Source organism: Sprattus sprattus (genome assembly GCF_963457725.1).
Source record: "Sprattus sprattus genome assembly, chromosome: 11".
Lineage (NCBI taxonomy): Eukaryota > Metazoa > Chordata > Actinopteri > Clupeiformes > Clupeidae > Sprattus > Sprattus sprattus.
The window spans coordinates 3,845,001-3,871,035 of NC_137909.1; the positions used below are offsets into that span (position 1 = coordinate 3,845,001).

Genomic DNA, 26,035 nt, shown 5'->3' on the forward strand with positions numbered 1-26,035 from the left:
ACAGAGACAGAGACATACACATATACCCACACCACAACATCCCACAAAGACCTGGGCAGACGCACACTAACCATGCACATATTCTCCATAGCCCATCCAGTATATATGCGCGTGTGTTCCACTCTCTATATGACACACAGAAGCACATATAGAGACTACATTAGTGTGTTCCACTCTCTATATGACACACAGATCACATATAGAGACTAAATTAGTGTGTTCAGTCTCTATAAGACACACACAGATCACATATAGAGACTACATTAGTGTGTTCTAGTCTTAATAGAACACACACACATATAGAGACTAAATTAGTGTGTTCAGTCTCTATAAGACACACAGATCACATATAGAGACTACATTAGTGTGTTCAGTCTCTATAGAACACACACACATATAGAGACTACATTAGTGTGTTCAGTCTCTATAGAACACACACACAGATAGAGACTACATTAGTGTGTTCAGTCTCTATAGAACACACACACAGATAGAGACTACATTAGTGTGTTCAGTCTCTATAGGACACACACACATATACAGCCGCGGAAAAAATTAAGAGACCACTTCAAAATTATCAGTTTCTCTGGTTTTACTATTTATTGGTATGTGTTAAAGTAAAATGTACATTTTAGTTTTATTCTATAACCTACTGGCAACATTCCTACCAAATTTCAAATAAAAATATTGTCATTTAGATCATTAATTTGCAGAAAAATGACAATTGGTCAAAATAGCAAAATTGATGCAGTGTCTTCAGATCTCGAATAATGCAAAGAAAACAAGCTCATATTCATTTTTAAACTACACAATACTAATGCTTACACTTAGGAAGAGTTCAGAAATCAATATTTGGTGGAATAACCTTGATTTAAAATCACAACTTTCATGTGTCTTGGCATGCTCTCCACCAGTCTTTCACATTGCCGTTGGGTGACTTTATGCTACTCCTGGCGCAAGAATTCAAGCAGCGCGGCTTCTTTTCATGGCTTGTGACCATCCATCTTCCTCTTGATCACATTTCAGAGGTTTTTTATGGGATTCAGGTCTCGAAATTGGGCTGGCCATGACAGGGTCCTGATCTGGTGGTACTCCATCCACACCTTTACTGGCCTGGCTGTGTGGCATGGAGCATTGCCCTGCTGGAAAAAACACTTCTCAGAGTTGGGGAACATTGTCAGAGCAAAAGGAAGCAAGTTTTTCTTCCGGGACAACGTTGTACTTTGCCTGGCTGAGGTTTGTAAAAGACCATAAGGATTGAAAAAGCGGACTGGAGGTTCTTCTAAGTTCGTCTTCTCTGATGAGTCCGATTTCACAGTAGGTGCAAGACTCTCTGGCTTGTAGGCCTCTCCAGGTCTCCGTCTAACCATTAGACGACCATGTGTTGGGCAAAGCTGAAAATTGGACTCATCAGAGAAGACGAACTAGAAGACCCTCCAGTCCGCTTTTTTCAATCCTTATGGTCTTTTACAAACCTCAGCCAGGCAAAGTACAACGTTGTCCAGGAAGAAAAACTTGCTTCCTTTAGCTCTGACAATGTTCCCCAACTCTGAGAAATGCCAGGAGTAGCATAAAGTCACCCAACGGCAATGTGAAAGACTGGTGGAGAGCATGCCAAGACACATGAAAGTTGTGATTTTAAATCAAGGTTTTTCCACCAAATATTGATTTCTGAACTCTTCCTAAGTGTAAGCATTAGTATTGTGTAGTTTAAAAATGAATATGAGCTTGTTTTCTTTGCATTATTCGAGATCTGAAGACACTGCATCTTTTTTGCTATTTTGACCAATTGTCATTTTTCTGCAAATAAATGATCTAAATGACAATATTTTTATTTGAAATTTGGTAGGAATGTTGCCAGTAGGTTATAGAATAAAACAAAAATGTACATTTTACTTTAACACATAACAATAAATAGTAAAACCAGAGAAACTGATAATTTTGAAGTGGTCTCTTAATTTTTTCCGCGGCTGTAGAGACTACATTAGTGTGTTCAGTCTCTATAGAACACACAGATCACATAAGGAGACTACATTAGTGTGTTCAGTCTCTATAGAACACACACACAGATAGAGACTACATTAGTGTGTTCAGTCTCTATAGAACACACAGATCACATAAGGAGACTACATTAGTGTGTTCAGTCTCTATAGAACACACACACAGATAGAGACTACATTAGTGTGTTCAGTCTCTATAGAACACACAGATCACATAAGGAGACTACATTAGTGTGTTCAGTCTCTATAGAACACACACACAGATAGAGACTACATTAGTGTGTTCAGTCTTAATGGGGTTGGCAAGTCGATGCGTCACCAAGACCAAAATCGTCACTTCCGGATCCATCGCTAGCAATTTTAACATAGTAAACGTCAACATCGAACAGTTACATCAGTTTTCTAGTCGACACCCACATATTTTAGCTAATGTTTCTCCTCACCTCCACCTCATATTCTTTTTTCTTCATGGAAGCCTGAACTTTCCCTTTCAAGCTGCCACCTGTCATAACATTCACACTCACAACTCTGTTTGAAATTGTAGCGTGGCTAACGTTAGCACAAACAGCACTGGGTCCTTTTTGTTAGTCGCACTTTCATGGAGTTCATTGAATGAGATATAAAGGTCTGATCGACTTACTTTAAAATGTAGACGAATCCTCGTGGTCTCGTCTTTTCAACCAGGTGTTCCTTGCCTTCGTAACCTTAGCAGGCGTTTTACAATCCAACCGTAAATATTGGCTTTAACATTACAGTATACATTGGCAGCTGAGGATTTGGATCCGTGACGTCACACTTGCCAACCCCATAGGACACACAGATCACATAAGGAGACTACGTTAGTGTGTTCAGTCTCTATAGGACACACAGATCACATAAAGAGACTACATTAGTGTGTTCAGTCTTAATAGAACACACAGATCACATAAAGAGACTACATTAGTGTGTTCAGTCTTAATAGAACACACAGCTCACATATAGAGACTACATTAGTGTGTTCAGTCTCTATAGGACACACACAGCTCACATATAGAGACTACATTAGTGTGTTCAGTCTCTATAGAACACACAGCTCACATATAGAGACTACATTAGTGTGTTCAGAGGTATCACAGACATGCTGTTCATGTGCTATGTTCTACTGTACTGGAAGTGGAGACTATTTCTAGTGGTAGAACATGACACGGATTTAACAACATTCCCCACAACAGTGGTGCTCTCTCATATTGTGTGAGCCTTGTTTTGTGAGTTATGAGGAATAGTCAGGCCATTCTCACGCAAAGTCTGTGATGGAGGCACACACGCACACACACACACACACACACACACACACACACACACACACAGGTAGTGGCAGCAGCCATGTCTCTTTGGCACTGACTATATCCATGTGCCTTTAGGGGCCCGTAATTAGCCGTGTGTGCATGAGCTTTGAGAGGCGGTAATGTTGTTGTGTTTATTTGTGTTTCCCTGTGGGTGCGAGCGGACGTTGTTTTCCCTGCGTTCCCAGCACTGATGAGGCTGTTCTCTTGATACAAACAAACAGTGAACACAGTCTGCATCTCATGAATGTAGGTGATCTTCAGGGGTAGACCCAAGGGCCCTTGTTTAGTTTGCAGCGGGGGACCCAGTGGCCTGTGGATGGGTTCCAGGGGCCCCTAGCTCTGCGCTCTGTCCCAGCGAGGGCTCCACGCAGCCTGTTTATTTGCACACCACTCACCTTGCGCCGGAATCAGAGGAAACACATGCGCATGAGACTGCCACATCAGCCCCATCGCTCTCACTGACCCCTTTTCCTCGTGACATTAACCATGCAGCTCTCCATCGAGAGAGAGAGAGAGAGAGAGAGAGAGAGAGAGAGAGAGAGAGAGAGCAGAGAGAGAGAGCAGAGAGAGAGAGAGAGAGAGAGAGAGAGAGAGAGAGGAGAGAGAGAGAGAGAGAGAGAGAGAGAGAGAGAGAGAGAGAGAGAGAGAGAGAGAGAGAGAGAGAGAGAGAGAGAGAGAGATGGAAATGGAGAGAGAGCAGAGCAGAGCAGAGCAGCCTGTGAGGAAGACTGGGACGTGGGACAGAAGATGGGTAGAAAGGAGGAACCGGAAGGACAAAGATTCAGCTCTGTTTGCTCAGTGGATTGGCTTATGGCAGTGGTTCCCTTTTCATGGCAGGCCCCCCATTGATGAGAAGAAAAAAAATGAACACACACACACACCATGGTGCAAAGATTTGAGATGCTCATATAGTTAGCAGTTTTTGATGAATAAAACAGATGCCCATCAGCTGTTGCATAGCTGTTCTTAAACTTTGAGCAGTTACAATTTCGTTTTCCTTTTCATCAATCACTTTTTTTTTTTAAGAGATTAAATCTGGCCCGATCAAATATGTTTTTATGATTTGACTATGTATCATTCCATTCTTTTGAGGCACTTATCCGTTGTATTAATAATTAGGCTTTCCCTTCTTCATATTGGCTAAATGGTAGGTCTTGCCCACATTATAGTAGCAAGTAGGCTATAAACTCATTATCAAATAGGTTAGTTACAGTCTACATGCTGTAAATACACTACCATACTTAATATGACCAGTGGTAAGGTTTAGGGTTCTCGTTCTGTTTTTTCGCCCTAAGTCCGCCCCCCCCCCCCTTCCCTTAAACCTTGGGAACCTTGAGTGTGTGTGTGTGTGTGTGTGTGTGTGTGTGTGTGTGTGTGTGTGTGTGTGTGTGTGTGGCAGGGTGTGTGTGCAGTAGTGAGAAGTGTTCCATGGGAATGAGTGCAGATTTTTGCCACAGCATCCCACAGTCTTCCACTGATTACAGCCCTTAAGTCACACTCCAGCCATCTGCTGTTCTCATCAGCCATGTACACCACGCAACCCCCCCCCCCCCCCCCCCCACACACACACACACACACACACACACACACACACACACACACACACACACACACACACACACACACACACACACACACACACACACACACACACACACACTCACACTCACACTCACACTCACACTCACACACACACACACACTAACAGATAAACATGCCCTTACTCACATGCTAATACATGCAAAAGACACACACGCACTCACACACACGTACTCCCAACAACCAGAGAGGAGGTTTAAGTGTTGTCCCAGTGAAACGCTATCTAATGGTCTTAAAACACCTGTCCGTGACAGATTCAAGTGGATCTCATGTCATTCAGGCCCCTATTGCACACTGATGGAGCTGCTTCTGATGGTCTGTTTAACTGAGCTCCATTTCTCCACATTGTTCGGCGTCAAAGGCAAAAGGAAACATCTGCTCAACTTTCCTTTTTTTCCCTGGCTGTTGTGTTGTTGTGGCACTGTAGCGCTGAGAGTGCCATGGCAAGAGCCCGACAGTCAGCTCGTTAAGATGACCGCACCGTGGGTAGTGTCCATAAGACAGAGGAAAGCTGTGCGGAAACGCTCATTTCTAATTTATTTGTTAAAGTCAGCGTCTGTCTGAGCACCCACCCCCCAACCCAATTGCTTGGTTCAGGCTACTGGGGGCTGCTGGTGTTATGGGGGGGAGAAGTGTTAGTTGGTGGGAAAAGTTAGTCACCTGGTTGAGATCTGCGGGGTATGCATGACACCTTCTCCCTTTACTCCCCCTTCCTCCATCCCACCTCCCCCTTCTCCTCCCCTCTCCTTCACCCCTCCCCCCCACACCCCCTTTGGGAAACAGCTGGATCATATTTGGAGAGTTGCTTTCCTACAAGCCAGGAGTCAGAGACTGGGAAGGCTGAGGTCATGGGGAAAGCAGGTGCTCTCATGATGTGTCTGAGAGGAGAGGAGAGGAGCGTTACAGAGCTGGGGGGGGGGGGGGCTGCGTGGGCGATGGGGTGGGGGGAGGGGAGGAGGCCGTGAGGCTTAGGGGAGGGTGTGTTTTGGTTGGAGTTTGAAGACAGGCATGTGTTTCTCTGCTGCCCCTGGTGAAAGTGTGAGAGAGTACAGCGTGAGAGAGAGAGAGGGTTGCAGCTCTTTACTTCTTAAGCTATTTGACTGATGCGCTTTGTTCGCAGTCTAATGTTGTAGAGACACACCAGATAACCCACACACATCCCAGTGACTTGGCCAACGTACACATGCAGACACACAATAACCCAATGTCCCACCTATTCATTTAGTAACGACCTGACCATTCCCCCGTCTCCCCTCTCTTACACACAGACACACACACACAGACACACACACACACACACACACACACACACACACTTACACATCTAAACATCCGCAAGCCCTCATCACATGTCTGTGGGCTGAGCTGGGGTAGGTGCAGTATTATGACCTAATCTTTAAACACTTTCAGCAGTTCACTGAGGCTGAGTGTTCCTCTAAGCAGTTTAAATGGATGTGTGGCCTATTAGAAAGCAGGAGCTGGGTGCATTACAGCTTAAAAGAGACAGAGTAATACCTTTTAAAAGTGTCTCCTTTCTGAATAAATAGACTGTAAGCTGCAGTAAATCGTCTGCAGATAGCAGATTGTGGTCAAAAGCCATCCGATGTGTGCTGTCTAAAAGGGAGCCTAACTTCCACCACGTTTGAAAGAGAGAGAGAGAGAGAGAGAGAGAGAGAGAGAGAGAGAGAGGTGCACAGGATGAGAGAAGAGCTGGGGTCAGAATCTTGTTCTCAAAGAGAAGAGGAAAAATAGATGCCCCCTCCCCCCTGTGTCATTAAATGGCATGCTAGACACTAACAGGGAAAGCTTCCATAAAGTTGCATAAAATCCTGCTTCAAAATCACCATAGAAGAGACAAAAGGAGAAGAAAGGGAATCATTGAGGACATTGAGTAAACATTGGGGAAATATAGGAAGCATATAGTGGCATGTGGACAATGGGATTGGTGCTGGAAGAAAGTCATTGAATCCCAAGCCAGAAAAACTGATGATATGTGCTTCATTAAGAAGCCTTTGCCCTGTTTCTCCCCAGTCCTGCCCAGTGTTTTACATGGATGGTTCTAGAAGCAGACTCTAGTGGAGTGAGCACGTGTAATGGAACTTGTGTCTGTTATTATGTACCATAACTGTAGCGCGCCACATCCGCACGCACTCACTGCACTGCTAACACAGGTGCTGACACGACTTACAGGCAGTGCCACCAATGTGGTCACACTTTTATAGTTGGGGGGTGCTTTGAGAAAATGGTGGTTTTGGCATCGCTCTGCACATGGCGGAAAACTGTAAGGGGGTACACAAACACTTATCTGTGACTAAAACACAGGAAGTGGGAAGTGTAATTAAGCCATGTGTGCCGTGCGTGCGTGTGTGTGTGTGTGTGTGTGTGTGTGTGTCTGGATGTCTGAGACGCACAAAGGCACACTATTAAACTCCCCCAACCCCCCTCCCCTTCCTCCCTCCCTTGCTGTGGAAATGGCGGCTTGACAGAGGCCGGCTTTGTGATGTGACTTTTCCACGGCTGCCTCAGAAGTGGTGGCCCCAGTGTGCCCCCTGGTGTCTGCAGCATGGCACTGCCACCCCCAGCCTCTCCGAGCGCACACACACACATCCAGTGGAAGCACTAAAAGATGGATTGTCCGCCCTGTCCAGACTATGTTTATGTGAACTAAAGTGCTTAAGCTGGAGCTGCCCATTAAAGCTGCCTAGAGGAGCACCCTGCACCAACCGCTGTGCTAGGAGTCCCATTCCCTCTTAATCTGCCCTCTAATCTGGCCTGCTTATGTGTCCCCTAACAATTTACACATGAAACATGAACATGGTGGCTAATCGTCACTTCTGAGACATCTGACGTGACACTCCTTTCAGAGATCATGGGGGAACAGCTGTCGTGTATGTGTGAGTGAGACAAACACATGAGGTCATGGGAAAGGTATGCCTGAGCTTCAAGTGACACATGTGACAGAGGTTCATTTGTCATGCTTTGGCTCTATCTACAACATTAATTACATCTTATTTAGGTAGGGTCGTTAAGAGTGGCTTTACCTCTTAAACAAACAGGAGGCAGAAACATGCAATTCTAATCTTACTTAATTACTAAGGAAAATGTTCTCCCACGTCCAATTGTATGTGTTGCATGTTCTCTCAGGCAGCACGTTCGCTCACATGTGTATATGCATACAGTGCAGTGCAGTGCCTCGCCTCGTGCTCACAGTTCACACAGGCCCAGGCCTGTCTTAATTCAATTAACATCTAAAGACGCTACATCTGCAAATCCAGGGCACTCTAAATCTCCAGCAGCTGTGCTGGCCCACAGGATGAGGTTCCCATTGAGGGCCAGAGGAAGAGTGAGGTGCTCACACACTGCTCTGTGTGTGTGTCTGTGTGTCTGTGTGTCTGTCTGTCTGTCTGTCTGTCTGTCTGTCTGTCTGTCTGTCTGTCTGTCTGTCTGTCTGTCTGTGTGTGTGGCTTGCATCAGCAAGAGGAGAGAGGCTGCCAAATGAAACTTCCTTTAACTTGCAACCAGACCAATACATCAGTGTTTTCAATTGGTCTTTACAGGGAGAATAGGAAAGTAATACTCACGCAATACACAGGCACATGTGAACAGACACACACACACACACACACACACACACACACACACACACACACACACACACATAGTGAGCATGTCTTGACCTCCCCCCTATTAAAGTGGCTCTATAGGTCCTGCCACCCCCCAATGATAAATACAGAGTTGTTTGATATCCACCCGCGTCCTTTTTTTCTGCCCACAGAGGAAGTCAATTTGTTCCAACCATTCAGAGTAATGTAAACCATTCTCCTTAAGCAAGCCCACTTTCCTCCTCTTTTCTTCTCTCCCCACCCCTCCCTCCCTCCCTCCCTCCCTCCCAATGCTTTTGTTCATCACTTTCAATTGTTTGTGAGAAGAGAGGGCTATTTTAAGGGCCATAAACTTGTCGCCCTATTGTATCCCACTTTGAAGGATGGCCTCTTGATTCAAACACTGACCTTGGGATGAAGACTTGCACATGCTCATTCACACACTGCACAAACACACACACACACACACACACACACACAGAGATACATGCGCACACACACACACACACACACATACACGCGCATGCACACACACACACACACAGGCACACAGGCACACACAGGCACACAGGCACACACTCGCACACACACAGGCCTTGTGTGATCAAGCTGCTCAGGAATGTGTTGATTTAGTATAGTCATACTCTGTCGAATCAATAACAGCAGAGTGAATTTTCGTACATGAACCAACATTCTGTTTTCCCATGTAGGCGGTTTCATTCAGCGACGAGCTGTTTAACATCTCCTGTGTCACAACAGGCTCATGTCGCAGAAACAATTTCAACCCCTAATCAGTCTCACTCTTACGGGATTTTACAGTCATGTGGAAAGCTGGGAATTTTTTTAAACAAGATATTATTTTAATTCCTGCCCATGTGTCTGTGTGAAGACAGAAGAGTCTGGATTCAAGCACCTGCTGTCGCTGTCATGTGTGAATATAGTTGGCCATACTTGTTCCCCTCCTGAACACCACTGTATCACACTTTTGTTTCTTCATCTTTTCTTTCTTTACAGCGAACCGGTGAGGTTTTCAGTATTTTCATCTGAGCGTTGTGATCGCCTTAACGTGACATTTCATCTTTACTGCGTGGCTGGTCTGAAGCCAGCCTCTGATGGCACTTATGCAGTAATAGTCTGCTTTATTACTGGCTTGTCATGAGGAAGCAATTTTCCCTTTTCTTTGAACACTGGCCAGAGGTCAGCATGTTTTTCGAGCTTTGGAGGGAAGAAGAAAATTGTACACACACACGAGCATACACACACAAAGAGCCTAGTTCAAATCCCTACAGAACCCCGTCCAAACTTCTTGGACCACCCGACATCATACACACTCTAAGATGCATACTGGAACAGTGAGTGATTTGGTGTGAACTAGTGAGAGAGCGCAAGAGTTTTGTTTTTCAGCATTTGATAAACGCCCTTTGATCTAACTCCTAAACCCTCTTCTCTCTATCCCCCTCTAAAGTGTGCTTCTCTTTTGTTCATTTCCTCCGCTTCCTCCTGGAGCATTTGGAATGCCAAAGCCTTCCATGGCCTCTCCATGCCATGTGTTTTCTGCTCTTGAGTGCCCAGACCCAGCTGTAGACACAGAATCTCAGTTTCTGATCGTGTTCTAACTCCATGCTGTAGCGCATGCATACAGACAAAGCTGGAGGCTGTGAGGTCATGACCACTGTCCAGATGTTGGGTCTGTGTCGCCTAACCTCCCGCCTCTCCACAACCATCTTACACATCTCTCAGACCAGTGGAGTGTGTGTGTGTGTGTGCGTGTGTGTGTGCGTGTGTGTGTGTGTGTGTGTGTGTGTGTGTGTGTGTGTGTGTGTGTCGCCTAACCTCCCACCTCTCCATAACCATCCTACACATCTCTCAGACCAGTGGAGTTTGCTCATATTTGTTACAAAATCCCCAGAGATCCCAATTTGTATGTTCAATTGCACACAAATGTGTAAGGGGAAATTCTTTGTAAGTAATGTTTGTTTATAATGACCAAACCTTGTTATTATGGTGTGTGTGTGTGTCTGTGTGTCTGTGTGTCTGTGTGAATGGGGAGAGAGAGAAAGGGAGAAGGCCAGCCTACCAGTACAGGTTACACACACATACAAAGTGCACTTAGTGAACACCAGAGAAGATCCAACTGGCATGGCCTCCTTTCTTTATAGGCCACTTAGTTTAGCATCAGCAGCACTTTCATTTGGTGTGTCAAAGTGCCGTGGAAACAATGAACTCAGAGTGCAGCCTATGCATTTATCAGGATCATGGGAACACTAAACAAAACAAAACAAAGACATCAGTGACAACACAAGGGGTGAAAAAAGCCCTGTGCGGATGCCCCCCCTGCCCCCGCATCTCAGACAACTCCAGTGCTCCTCTACTCTTGACCCAGAAACTCCTCTCCTCTCCCCTCCGGCTTGACTCACTCCGGGCTGCAGGATGGTGGGCACGTAAGGCGCCATCTTGCTGATTAGCGGTGGCACGACTGACAGGGTGACATGGAGCGAGCCACTCTCCCAAGCGACGCCCCACCACCGGCTCCCGTCAGCACGCTCCCGCTCATTCAGCTCCAGCCCTGAAATGTAAAAAACCCATTAAATATGGATGCCAGCGCCTTCCTTCCATCCGCAGCCAGGAGAGTGCCATTTTGCATTTGGGGGCCGCTCGCTGATGAAAGACAAGCAAACAAATGGCGTCTTGGAACAGTCTGCGCCTCTTCCCGCCACAAAGCCCCCTTCGACATTTTCTGATATTTGCATGGAGCTAGGGAGGCGTCGCTGACATCTAGGAGCTGTCACAGGCTTAGCTGGAATTACAGGCAGACTGGCAGGTACTCAAATTTCTTTAAAAACAAGTGAGAAAAATGGATGAGAGTGATAGATATAGAAAGGTGTAGTGCAAGCGAGGGAGAAAGAGACGGGGAGAGGGAGAGTAGTTCTGCCAAATCGCAATTCCTGACGGATCTCCAGATTCTGTCGGGGGAATTAGGAAGCCCACAATTAAACATATGGGCATTAAGATAATTGTCAGTTGTGTTGGCGGACATGATGGGAGCCAGATGGGGGAGAATCATGGCACTCTTGCGCGGGAGGCTCCCTGGGAGATGGCTCTGCATTTTACCTGCCTCAGCGGCTCCTAGGAGTGTGTCAGTGCAGGAGGAGCGTAGGGGTGTGCTCACGCTCCCCCCTCACTCCTCTCTCTCTGCCACTCTATCTCCACTTCTCTCTCTCTCGCTCGCGCGCTTTTTCTCTACCTTTTTCTCTCTTTCTCTGACTTGTTTACCTCTCCCTCTGTTTGAATATGTTTTCTGATGAACTTCCCTTCCCTCTGTGCCTTCTGTTTTTTCCTCTCCTTCGGCTCACTACCACTTCTGTTTGTGATGTGTGTGGATAGAGTGCCCTCTATAGGTCACAGGCAGTAGTGTGGCACCATCATAGAAAAAGACTCAGGGAAGGGTTCTCTTGTGGGTGTCATACTATTTGCTGTGTGTGTGTGTGTGTGTGTGTGTGTGTGTGTGATTCTAAACCTTAAAGTAATGTGTTCCTTCCGTCGATGTGTCTTAGCAGGTGGGCGCTCACCGTGAGGATGGTGTTGGCTTGCGTGGCAGTCATCCAATTGTGCCAAACCAAGTGCCAGTCCCACAGCTGCCCGTCCAGTCGGCCACCTCGCCCGACCTGAGCCAGCCAGACCCCTACCGAGGTAAATGAACACACACATGCACACAGGGTAGGCATCGCTCCTTGGACGGGCATGCCAGGCCTCCCACGGGCAGACTCCATTTCACAAACACAATGCCTTCTCTTCTCAATGCAGCCATCTCTTACACCAAAATACCCCTGAAAGATCCCCAACACATCAAACACAATGCCTTCTCTTCTCACTGCAGCCATTTCTTACACCAAAATACCCCTGAAAGGTCCCCAACACATCAAACACAATGCCTTCTCTTCTCACTGCAGCCATTTCTTACACCAAGATACCCCTGCAAGGTCCCCAACTCATCGGGGCCCAAACACCCTTACCACCCATTGCACTGCCAGAAATGGTACCAACACATCATACAAAATAAAGCACTGACACTCACACTTAACATGTCATCGATGAGCAGAAAGTGAAATGTAAGACCTAAATTGCTGAAAACAAATTCCCTCCATTTTAAGGACAGAGAAAAACAGATGACAGCATATGTAGTCAAACTAAAATATTTAAAATAGAGTGGAGCCAGCAACATGCCAACCATATAAAATCAGTACACTTGCCATTCCCAGAGTGTGATGTGTAAATAATTGCACTCACATACAGTTTGCCTGAAATATGAATATGTAAAAGGAAATTGTATATGACCGCCGCCACGGGCGAATTAGCCTCTGGCGTGTTTAAAGGGGTGAACAACTGCTCTGTGAAAACTGCCTCCTTGGCAAGCAGTCCCCATGGAAGCCCCAGCCAAGCGACTAATGAGGTGTTGAGCACCATAAAACAAAACAGGGAAACAAAGTTACACAGCCACAGACTGGGCTCCCCACTCAAGGACTATAAATAATGTACTCACTATCAAAATATTATTTGTGAGTTATAGGCCAGGGGAAGCAATAAGGCTGTAGCGTTTGTGGCTTTTTCTCCTGCCTCCTGCCGGCAGATTTCTTCCAGACTCCAGTTGTGCTGAAGGGAGTTTCTTAAGCCCCAAAGACCCATCACTGCTCTTGTCTTGTCTGTTCTTTCCCAGACCAGGAGCAGTGGAGAGGCAGTGATATGAGCTCGGAGTGTGCTCTCACTTTGATTTTTAACCTCATTAGGATGTGGGCTGTGCTTTGGGTTGCCACAGTAAATGGTTTTGTGGAAGTGCACGGCAGGCGGGCGAGAGGAGTGTGAAGGATTAGAGCTAAATTGTTTAAGGCCGTCCATACAGTTGAGCATCCATGAGTGGTAGCTCTTGTCGCGCTATAGCATTAGGAGTTGGATGCTGGTCTGAGACTTATATGCGCTCCACACTGCTCCAGAGTGTGCAGGACTGATTTGATCAGGCTCACATGGGTGCAGTGTTTGCTAGCGATGCCACTTCCTGTGACTTTGGGGACTGGATTGGGTGCTTGAGGCTGGCACTGCCGTTTCAAGCCCCCAGACTTAACCGGATCAAACTGCCCATGTGAGAGCCCAAAGAACACACAGTAGAGAAATCAATTAGAGACGTGTGTGGGCGCGGGATGTGCTCAGCCAGACCCAGATGGCAGTTGCTCCAATAGAGGAGGAAAGCGAGGGAGGACGCCACACCCTCTTTCTCTTTCCACCTCCTCCTCTCCTGCTATCACTCCAGCCCAGTTCACGGGAGCCAGTCAAGCTCTCCAACTCTCCAACGCTGTTTCGCCCTGACTCCTTCACTCCCTCTGTCCATCCCTTTCCCTCTCTCTCTCTCTCCTTCACTCCTTCTGTCCATCCCTCTCTCTCTCTCTCCCTTTCTCCCTCTCTCTCTCTCTCCCTCTCTCTCATGGTCAGGTGTGTGCTTTGTCTAAGTTTAAAGAGACACACAGTCACTTGATTTGCCTTTGACTGCATGCTGGATGAGGGCTGTTCAGAGGGGCATTGTGTGAAGCTGGCATCCGTAAACAGACGCGGGATTGTGCCCTCTGCGGCTGGGAAACAGAGGGCTCTTTTAAAGAGGGCCAGTCAGTCCACACAGAGGCCCAGCAGACAGTGCGCTTTTTTGGGGGTGCTTTTCTGACTGGCGGGAGTGTCTGGACCTGCATGTGTGGACACCAGGAGAAAGGGCGAGCAAGAGTGTATGGTGGTGAAAAGGCGAGCGCTGTTTATTGTGTGTTTCCTGGCAGGCAGGAAGAGGGAGGGAGGGTCTACTCTTTTCCCCCGGCAGCACAGGGGCTGTAGAGCACTGTGGACATGCTCACATGGTGATGGAGCGAGGGTTGGGAATAGAAGGGGCAGATTTGAATGGTGGTGGTAAGAGAGTGTCTCTTGCCAGCTGACAGGGATCGTTAACAATGGACACAGTGTTCCACAGTTCTACACCCCCCCATGATGGCTGGGGAGAGGGGGGGATTTGGGGGGGTTAGTGGGGGTTGAGGGTCTTTTCCCAATCTCTTCACCACTCTTCAAAGATGCTAAATAATTCTGTATTCAGTGGTGCACACATTCACACACATAACAGATACATTCAAACACATACTGCACATAAAGAGACACACACACACACACACACACTTGATGGTGTACACTCCCAGGCTGCATATGTCCATATAATCCCTTCCCCACTGTGGTTTGCGCTTCTGTTTGTTTTCAATTTCCAGACATATTTCTATTTTCCTGATTACTGAAAAGATTAAAAAGTGCTTTCTGGCACCACTTCAGTGGGCTCAGTTAGGCGTGTCCTTGAAATGACCCGCAAGATGGCCGCCTGCCGCAGCGGCCAGGCTTAAACCACACAGTGTTTTTCCTGCGGGGTGGATAACTCTTACGGCTGCTCCCGTTCATCTGTGATGGAGCAGCCATGCCTCATCTGTCACACAGTGAAACATCAGCTCTGCATGCCTGCTCACCATCAGAGGAAGAACGCAGAAGCCATCATTTGGGCCAAGCCCTTTACATCGGGTTTCTGTATCAACAATATCTTTTCTCTCTCTCTCTCTCTCTCTCTCTCTCTCTCTCTCTCTCTCTCTCTCTCTCTCCTCCCTCCCACTCCCTTTTCTTCCTCTCAGCTCTCTCCAGCGGTCTTCAGGGACAGAGCGCCTCGTCCATCAGCTCTGAGATCAAGTCAGAGGATGAGGGAGACGAGAACCTGGACAGCAAGTCTGTGGATACTAAGAAGGAAGATCCAGACCACAAGGACCTGAAGAGCATTGAAAGGTCAAGATCTAGCTAACCGTGGCTTCAGTGCTTACTTCATTCAACTCCTCAGTGGGGTTTGATGAAGTGAACCGTGTGCTTTGAGGGGCAGTTCAATTGAGAAATGACACACTCAGTACTAAACACCCACAACTGAATGTAAAGTTCAGTTTAAAAAAATATTCATTACATCCCAAATACATATTTATGATATGATGATTTACAAGTCACGGAAGATAAGAAATCTACATTTAATACATTCCTGCTCACACAAAAACAACTTTTACAAACCTACATCTCCATAATATTCCACACGTTCCCCATGGTCTTGAGCCTAGTTCTAGCAGCCCCTCACGCACGAGTGTAAGCTCCCTCTCCACATTCCAAAAGCACCTGGTGCGCCCCTTCATTCCAGGGGAAACCACGCCAGTTTTACAAGCTTTCACCTGGAATGAGCAATTTGCACGTGGACCCCAACTCTCAGTTTTCTATTGTTCCATTGCCTCTGTGTTGAGGGCGTGCTGTGGGAGCACTCCACTGGCATTCATAGTGTGTCTGTGTGTCCTGTGCTCGTCCCAACAGCAACGCCGACGACGAGGACCTGACCCCAGAGCAGAAGATTGAGCGCGAGAGGGAGCGGAGGATGGCCAACAACGCCCGCGAGCGTCTGCGCGTGCGCGACATCAACGAGGCCTTTAAGGAGCTGGGCCGCATGGTGCAGCTGCACCTGAAGAGCGACAAGCCCCAGACTAAGCTGCTCATACTGCACCAGGCCGTGGCCGTCATTCTCAGCCTGGAACAGCAAGTCAGGGGTGAGTGTGGACCGCCACCACAACCCAGCCAGGATTAGCATGTTTCAGAATTAGGCCCTTCGCGAAGGAGGACGTCTAATGACGGCCACGGCATGGTGCAGTATTAGCAGCTTGGTATGGGGCTCTCTGCTCCACTCGAGGGCGCTGTTTCAGCTGTAGCTAGACCAGAATAGCAGACTCAAACTTGCTTTTCACGTAGAGCATCAGTTGAAAGGTGAACTTTACTGCTTGTCCTTAACTCTGGCTCATGTAGGCCTTTTTCGCTTTTTTCCACGTGTGTGTGTGTGCGCGTGTGTGTTTGTGTGTGCGTGCGCTGCAGAGAGGAACCTGAACCCTAAGGCTGCATGTCTGAAGAGGCGTGAGGAGGAGAAGGGGTCATCGGACGGGGCCTCGCTCTCTCTGGCCGGGGCCCACCACAGCATGGGAGATGCCTCCAATCCAATGGCACAAATGTAAAAACCCCCTGAATGGTCAGAATACTTCACTTTAAACTAATCTGCTGTTGCACACGTGTACCAAACAACCAGCATAAAGAGCATCCAATTTATACTGGAGGAAAAAAAACATGAATGATTAAATAAATCTCTAATGCACTCAGTCCCCCTACAGTGACTCTGTCTAGCTCCTGAACGCTCAGGCACCTCAGATCTGTCCTAAACAACTGATTCTGTAGACAATCAGGCTTTTCTTTGCCGACATACAAACATACACACACATGGTGTCATTGATTGCAAAGGCAAAGAGCTGAGACAGAGTTAGCTGTGGATGGAAGTAATGTCTTAACAGTGGGACTGACGTGCACTCCACAAACCTCTCCATTAATCAAAGGCTGGGTACATTTTAACAACAGATTGGCATTAAGTGTGTTATCTGTCTGTGTGTGTGTATGTGAGTTTATGTGTGTGTCTGTGAGAGTGTGTGAGAGTGTCTGTGCATGTGTGAGAGTGTGCGAACGAGTGAGTGAGTGAGTGTGTGTGTGTGTGTGTGAGTGCGTGAATGTTTGCGTGAGCGAGTGTGTGAGCGAGTGTGTGTGTGTGTTTGTTTTCCGTGAGTGTGTGTGCTTGAGCGTGTGATGGCTGTGTGTGTGTTTGTGTGCGTGAGTGTGTGTGTGTGTGTGTGTGTGTGTGTGTGTGTGTGTGTGTGTGTGCACTCACTAGAGTTGTGTGTTCCTGTGCCCCCCCCCCCCTCTTCTCCCCCCCCTGCCTTCACCTGGCTTGTATGTAAATGTGCTCATGAGTGGAGGTGTATGGTGGTTCAGCACACCAGTGAGGGACCTTAATAGTCCTCAATCAGCTGCAGATGATATTGTTTGTGTGTATACCTCATGCATTAGTACTCTCTTGTGTTGTGCAGACTCATGTCAGGTTCAGTAGCTGCCCTCCATGGACCAGCACACCAACATAAAGAGGGGTTTGACTAATTTTGGCTCAATCTTATGTTGTCTTAATTATTTAGTTTTTCTGAACTTGTGAGTGATGGATCAGAAGTTGTTAAGGAAGTCAGCCAACAGCAGAGAACACTCAGGCCTCCAGACTGCCATATCAGAGACTGCCTCTAAGTCATGCTCCATCAGCCAAGTGGAGTGTCCAATGGAGAGCAAAAGTCATGCAATTCCTGCTATGTCAATTACTGCTAACGCAATGCCCATATTATCTAAAAAAACCTAGCCAACTGTTAATAAAGGGCTGTTGTAAAGGACTTATGGGAGTGAGCCCATCTCCCTGCATGGTGAGACTGCAGTGAAATGGGAGTCAGGCAGGCTCAGTGTTCTCTGAGGTGGCTCAGTGTGCGCTCGCTGTGTCGGTCTGCCTCTGGTGGTCCTAACCCCAGTCTCTCCCCCGACAGGTCCAAGCTGCCAGAGTTCATCAAGGCCATGAGCGACCACTTCCTTTGACCATGTCACTCTATCCCCACCGACCAGTCAGCCCAGCAATCAACCAGTCCATGAATCAGCTCAGTAACTCAACCATCTGACCGACCAACGTTTTGTTTTGTCCTGACCTGTCTTATGTCTTCTGTAGAGATCTTGGCATATATACACTGGCGAAGGAAAGAAGAGAGACACAAGACCTTTTTCCTTATCTGTTCTTTTCAGCATTCCCAATTTTTAAAGAAAAAAAGGAACATACATTAAAAAAATCAAAAAAAGAAAAAAAAACAGGATTAAAAGAAACAGAATATGTGCTCTAAATCAGTGGGGGACTCCTTATCATGATGATGTACCAACATTGCAGGGCTGGTGCAGCCCTCAGACCAAACGGCAATCTACTCCACACTGTGGAACCTGCAGTCGTGCCTGACTTCCTGTCGGACGTCCAAAACAAAAAGATGAATCAAGTCAATCAATCACACTGGTCTTGAGGGGGCGGGGCCACAACCAGGGGGTTTACAACTTAAACTAAAAGAAAAGTGATTACAATATGTGATAGAAATTGAAAAATCATGTTGAAACTCGCAATAATGACAAAAAGTGTACTTCTAAATTCAGGCACATGAATTGAATGGGACAGTGTGTGAAGGCAACTGCAGCATGGTCGTGCAGGAGAGACCAGGGGGGGAGAGAAGACACTGCTGCCCCCTATAGTGACTCCTAAGCCAGCACACTCACACATATACAGACAGTACATACATACATACACACACATACACTCCATAGCCCACAGCACAGCCACTGAGCAGAGATACAGAGAGGGGGAGGCCGTCACAGGGTGGAGCGAGGGAGCGCCAGAGAGGAACACCATGGAAGGGTTGAGTAGAAGGAACAGATGTGTGGTCAGGTGGCTCGTCAGTGTGAATGCAGGCAGGAGAGAATCAGGAACCCAGTGGGTCCATCACTCTTGTCGTCGACTTATCTGTTTGTTTGGTTTGTTATCTGCCCTGGTCTAGCCGCTCACAGCTCCTGCTGTCCCCAGTCCCCGCTCACCCTTGACCCCTCACCCCCCAGCCCCCACCCACCCCCCAGAGATGCAACTTTGACATGCTACACTTCTACCAATGTGCCTTTTTAGAGTCCATATCATCACACAGCGTGAGGAAGGAGGACCTTATGGGGACTTTTTAGGATGCAAGCTTAGGGAAAATCGTTTTATTAGGTCTTTAGGTCTATGCAGTCAGGTTTTTTACAACCTGGGATTTAAAAAAAAAAGTAAAAAGGAAAAAAAAGTATTTTTTGGATAAACTGTATTTAATGTACTGTAATGCTTATATGTAATTAGAAGGCGTGTCCCTGAACAACAACCTGTTTTGAGTGAGTTGTGCCCCTCCCCTCCCCAGCTCCGCCCTCTCCATGACCCCACCCCTCGGCCCCTCCCTCACCCCCTGCAGCTGGGTGTGTTTCCATAGTGAGCGACACGTCTGTTATTGAACGTTGTATTATAGCTATCAGCTTTTTATCAATATGGGCTTGTCAGTGGGCCACTGTAGTATTCAGTACAAATATGTGGTTGTATGTGTAAAACTGATTTTTTTTTTTCCCTCTCTTTTTTAAAAACATTCTCTTATTCTTTGTCTGTTCTGGTTTCTCTGTCGGGGAAGAAAAAAAGAGGAGAGCACACTTTTGCTGTGTCAGCAGTGACTCCTCCCTCTGTGGTTTCGCTTATCCAATCAACACGAGGCACTGAAACTGGAAAATAATCTATTAGAAAAAATTCAATATATATAAATGTAGAAATATATACGATATATAAAAAAGGTGTCGATTTTCAGAGGAGAGATTTTTGGGGGATGAATTATTTTCTCTAATCGTCGAGCGGAACTATACGAGAAGCACTCCAGTGTTCCTTTCTCTGGCGGTGACGCGACGGCTGAAGTGCCCTGACATCAGTGACTGTGCAGGCAGACCTGTAGGGACCTCAGAGGAGATCCATCAGCACCACTCACTGCTTCTCAGCTGTCAAACGGACACACTGACATTTGTAAATTGTATGCAACAAATGCAAACCTACCATAATTTTGAAATTGTGTATGTAAAAGTTATATTTTTACATGTAGACTGTTGTTCTTTTGTGTTTAGAACTATGTTGTATCAGTTTTTTTTCTTCTTTTGTTAAAAGATGACAAAAGTAATTCAGTGTGTTTTGAAAAAATGTGTCACATTGAAAATGTAGTAAGGTCAAATGCTTCAGAATCTTCTTTTTTATTGTTATGTTTATACTGTATTTCTGGGAACATTCGTTGAGGGACTCTGGGAATGGACAATGAAAAGGTATATAGTATTTGTTTCATGCTCCATAGTCATTACATTGCCATTTTTAATTGTATTTTGGATATAAAAATGTAAATAGTCATAACAGGTGGGGTGGGGGGGGGGGGGGGGGGGGGGCGGGGTGTTGTGTCATTTTAGTGGAGGGTGATTACTCTCTTACAGCAGAGTGAGGGGGGAGGCGTTCTCTAGCTGTACACCATCTGATGGGCCAAGGCAGGTGCCAAACACAGCATCCAGTGGTGATTGTCAGTTCCAGCCCTCAACTCTTTGCTCCTAAAGCGCTGCCATCATTGGTCTGAAGCCTGGAACAGGTCACAGCAGTCTGACTGCCAGGAGACCATTGAGATGGGTCATAAACCAATGCCATACCTAGAGCTGACCAACAGTGACCAACAGAATGGCCTTCGGTTCCATCACAGTCAAGTCTGAACGAGAGAGTGTGAAGAAGGCCTGATTTCCCATGTTGTTACTTGGCTGATAGTAGACAGTATTTACCCATACTAGACCTTGAAAGGCATGTCATGTAGTGCTTTGCCACGTGAGTGGGCAGTCAAGGCAGTATTGTTTTTGTTTTCTGATTTTCCATCCACATAAGAATTTAGTTTTCTCCTGCTACTGCCAGAAAGAAAGGCCAAACACATGTCTCTTTTCCATTAGATTTGGGTTGGTTATTTCACCTTGCATTTGAAGCGGTCATGTTGTGCTGTAGCAGTTGTTTCAGCTGCTTTGGGTATGAGGCCAGCGTGTGTCTCGTCTCCAAATGAGGGTCCCCTCTCATGTAAATCTCGTCATAGCAAATATCTAGAGATGCAGTTAATGTCCCACAGGCAGCAAAAATATAGCTGATATTTGGTCATTTATCAATGTGTTTTTCAGTGCACTAAAAAAGAATGGGGAAACAATGCATTTTATAAGAAGTGGTTATGTGTCAAATTTGTTTTTTTTGCAAGAAGTGCTAATTTTTGTAACTTGAAAAAAATAATAATAAACTGAACAATCATTGGAGCCCAATTGCTTCCCAGCTGTGGCTTCACTTATTACGAGGAATTAAAAAAAATCTAAGTGAAGATTAGCTGGATACCCATCACCCACTGCCAAGCATTAACAAAACTCTTCTGACGCTTTCAGTGTCATTAAACTCTGGAAACTCCATCACTCGCTGTGAATGGAGAATAATGATTTACTCCAAGTTTTAGATTACCAGTGTAATTCAAATGATTGTCTTAAACAGAGCTGAAATCAACAGTAAAACACAAAGGCAAATGACAGTTACTAATTAAAACCCTGTTCCATTTGTCTTCAGTCCTGCTAGATCGAACCGACACCTGTCAGTCAAGTTAAGTATGCAATTTGTGTTCTGTATTTTATTTTATTTTTTCGTCATATTTTAGTCCTGTTCAACTTTCACAATGTGTGTAGATGTGTGGAAATGTCAAGAGCAGAGAAGGGGAGGCCAATAGTCCGGTTAAGGAAGCAGCTTAGACTCCATCTTGAACAAGCACAAACATCTCTAGAACTGGCTGACATCTTCAAACTGATGATGAGGATCTGAAGCATAAGGCCACATGGCTCTGAGGCTGACTGAGTAGTCGTTCTCTTTCATTCTTCTGTAGTTTTAAGCAGCCATCCTTGTGCAGTGGTTTTAAACATGATCATTTCAGAGTATTATAGACATACGTGATAGTGAAAATATATGGACTGTGGCCTTTTTTCATTCTTGTTACTTGTGATGCAATTAAGTGAAGAAAAAGCAGAGCAGAGAGCTACCATGTATCAGTGCCTGGCTTTTTGTTCTAACCCTTGTTTTGTCTAGTGCCCTTTTGCTATGGAATAGGCTAGCGCACCCTATTCTAGAGCACAAGAAAAAATGAGCGCTAAATTTGAAAACTAATTATATTTGGCTTATTTTTTCCAGGGGCTATCCTTTTATACCAGGATATTGAGAAAATCAATGTAAAATGGGAGTCATAAAATATTCCACTTTTAAGATTTTTTAAATCATTCGAAGTGAAAGTTTGTTGCTTTATTTGACTATTTAAAGAGGTTATTTTAGCGTGTGTGATGAGACGAGACTGTACAGCGTAGTGGGCGGTGGCCCTCGGACTGAGGACAGAGGGGGACGTGGGTACCATCCAGACCTGCAGCAGTGATTCAAAGGAGAAAACAAAACCAACAAAAAAGATAAAACAACAGTTACATTTTCTTTCCATTGTGTGGCTGTGTGCCTCAAGCCTTTTCTTTTCATGTATTTCGGTGTGTGTGCGTGTGTGTTTGCGTTCCTCTTTTTATTATTTTCTTAATTGTTTCCATTGGACTTTTTATTTTGTTTTCCATATAATGATTATAGTTGTTGTTATTATTATGATTACTTTCTCTGATAAGTAGAAGTGTCCACACAGCTTTGTGTGCTGGAGTTTCTCTTCAAGCCAGCTTATATTAGGCCATTGCCTGTTGTTTTTCATCTTGTAGTTATTCAATGAAGTCATGTACATGACCGTTCTGTAGCAATAAATGTGCCATTTTTATAACCTAGCGCTTTCATGACTTGTTTTTTTATTGTAGGAAATTGCTAAATTATTATTGCAAGAGGTTTACAGAATGACTTCTATGTGGTTTCATTGTAATTAAAGAAGTTCAGTGTACAGATTTTCCAGACAAGAAAATTATAGGATAATGAAAGCCAAGCCAAGAGGTGGATGTAAACGTTTGAGGCATAATATCCTCACTGATATTATGAGAAACCACCGGTTTATTTAAACGCTGACAGCCCAGTTTGTGGCTGTATTTTTGTTACCTGTGGGTGTTGCCTGGTAACATTCTTTCAACAATCCATTATAAAAATATAATAAAAAATCCTCTGTATACTGTTTTATCAAATACAGTATATTGTCTATCGATCGTAAACTGAAATAACCTCCTTCCTTATTACACATATCTTTGAATTTTCTTTCTTTTTAAGTTACCTCATGAATCTCAAGACAACTCCCATGACCTCATCCATTCACCTTAACCCCCGCTTTAAGATGACATCTGCTCAGACACGATCTCTTTGGGTTTCATGCTGATTCACAGGCCTGGCAGAACACCCAGATCAGCCCCACCTGTCAGTCATCTTATTGTTATAGAGACAGACGTCTGGGATAAAGTCCTTGTATCTGAATCACTTTAAGAAATTCATTTCATTTAGCTTTGGCTCATAACACTTCTGTCACCAACGCCTGTTAAAACTGAACTTGAGACATTAAGAAATGACTACACTACAATGTCCTACATGGTCGGGTCTCATAGCAAAACAAAAGGAACCTCACAATTTTACAAGCATGCAAGTAGCAAAGTCCGCTCAGGACACTTCAATGTATAATATGCACCACCTACTACAACCTGTTGATGGGTTTTGTTTTCGGAAGAAAAGAGAGGGGAATGGATCGAAAACGACAACACCTCCAGAGGTTCAGCTCATGGAGGAATCAAAAGTTGGCCACACCTGACATAGGTATGTTTGGCCCCACGCCTCTTCAGTTGTGACATCAGGGCTTGGTAAAATATGCTCCACAGGACTGCCTCTCCCTCAGCCTACACACCCAGGCCCAGGGGTGTGCTGGGAGAGAAATCTGACCCTGGATTTGTCTGCCAGCACCAGCTGGAGGGCCAATAAAGAGACATATAGAACTTAATTTAAATTAATTTACATTTTATTGTGATGGTCCTCCAGCCCTCAGAAGCAGTGACCCACCAGGATTTGTCCCTGTATGCCAAGGTGACTAATGCACCACGTCCCAGGCCTGAGGGCCCCCTAATGGGAGGGAAGCCTCAGCCTCTTTAGGCAGCCGAAAGGTGGAGAGATAATGTTGGTTTAGACCTAATATATCTTGTGACACATCATGGATTATACACAGTGCATATTCACCTACCTACGTACTCTGTGTAATTCAAGGACACGTTTTTAAAAAAAAATGTATCGTGATTCGTGATTCGTGACTCAGAAAAGGGATAGTTCCAGTGAAACAGATTTTGTTTAGACAAGCAAGGTGCTAAAATCCCTAATCCATTCTTTTCTACATTCCAAAAGTAGAGAATGATCAACTGACTACTTTGAATAGTATTACCTTTATTGCTCATTCCATAACAAATTGGCCAAGATGGTTAAATAAGTGGTCTGTAGATATGAATTACCTTTTGATGGCAAGTTGTAGGCTATCAGTAGGCCTAATTACCAAGAGACAGCATAGTCACATGTCTTTACCTCAGCTGTCAAATATACTGTATCATGTTCACCATTGTCATATTTGCCTAGGCTGCGTTGAGTTTGCTTCCAAACTTTTCTAGCAGAGAGCGAACAAAATTGTAACATTCCAGACATATTGTAACGTTAACGAGCTCTATAAATGGCCATAAATGGTAACGTCAAATCTCCGTTCTTAGGCAAGAGTAGGCGGGAGACAGGAAGTTCTCTTTGAGAATATGTGAATATTGGCACATACCCATACAGCTCTGAACACTGCCACCTAGATGTGTTCACATTTGTTCATTTCTTCAGAAGTGCACGTCGGTCTAAAGGGCGTTTTCCACGTTGTCAGGTTTTGACGCCCTCATCTTACAGGTGTTCCACCCTCATGTCAAATCCATGCAGAAGATCCACGAGGAATCTTTAGAACTCCTGAGAACACACAGGACGGCCGCTGAAAAGGGAAAGTAAACGGCACGTCTGACAGGTTAGTCTTAATATATACTTATAATGTCGCGTCTATACAATATCACTTTCAAGCGCTTTTGAACTTTATTGAAACTCAATTCAAAGCTAGAGATAAACGTTTACAGTGACTGATATCGTTAATATCTTGGTGCTCTTTGATGTTGTGTGTCCTGTGCAAAATTTGGTAATGTACACTATAGATAAGGAATACTCACTCGTAATTTTTTGATTCTGTGGACTTAACAGTGAAACCGAGCGTGAGCAAAATGTGGTATTTGCTTAATGTCGAAAAATAGCTGGGGCATTTATTTGAATTCAGGCCACCTGTCTTATTAGGCAGGTTATTTAATAAAAGGTGGGTCACTAAGGGAAGACAGCACTATTGGTCTATAAGACATAGTTTTGATCTACTATGTACACATTTTTTCAGATGAGAGGTGAAAGATACAAAGATACAAAGGGGGGGGGGGGGGGGGGGGGGACCAACCAGAAGAACTTGGTCGTCTCTGGCATCTCCAGACCCAGGAGGGGCTCTTTCTATTAGTCTAGCCGTGATGGCCTTAAGCACTCGTTGTTTTAAAGGCCACGGCTGACATTGTTCCTAAGATGTCAGGAACAGAAAACTTAGGTTTTATATGCCACTTTGACGTTTGCACTGCAGAGCTTTGCTGATGCTTTAAAACAAAATGAGTGGAAAATAATAGGTTTGTCTGATCTGGAGGTTGAATACAATGAAAAGATGTTTTTACTCATTTGTAAACTGAGGATAGCCTACGTCTATGTTTAAAGGTGTGATGAATATTTGGTCATATTTGACATCAGAACAGGTCATTTTCACAAAGATAATACTAGAATATGTGAAAGTAGTGGTTTGGTTTGCTCTCATTGTTCTCTTTCAATGCACCATTCAAGCGCATCACAATAACCAGCAAATGAGGCCTATGAATATAGGCCTGATGAAACTGATTCTGCTTGACT

At 45.3% G+C, this 26,035-nt stretch overlaps 1 protein-coding gene across 8 annotated transcripts in view; it reads left to right on the plus strand.

Moving 5' to 3' along the window:
* The window catches only part of tcf4 (transcription factor 4), a gene marked incomplete at its 3' end in the record, with an annotated part of 158,036 nt that extends 138,931 nt beyond the window's left edge, over positions 1-19,105 (plus strand). For 4 of the 8 annotated variants that reach the window (XM_080847854.1, XM_080847853.1, XM_080847851.1 and 1 more), the window contains 5 exons: positions 12,081-12,216; positions 15,222-15,369; positions 15,931-16,160; positions 16,480-16,612; positions 18,006-19,105. In XM_080847854.1, coding sequence (XP_080703980.1) covers positions 12,081-12,216; positions 15,222-15,369; positions 15,931-16,160; positions 16,480-16,612; positions 18,006-18,054 — 696 coding nt within the window. Of the gene's footprint in view, positions 1-12,080; positions 12,217-15,221; positions 15,370-15,930; positions 16,161-16,479; positions 16,617-18,005 lie in introns of those variants that run through there. The other 4 variants (XM_080847852.1, XM_080847857.1, XM_080847855.1 and 1 more) reach the window with 2 other exon arrangements.
* Between the last annotated feature and the right edge of the window lie 6,930 nt (positions 19,106-26,035).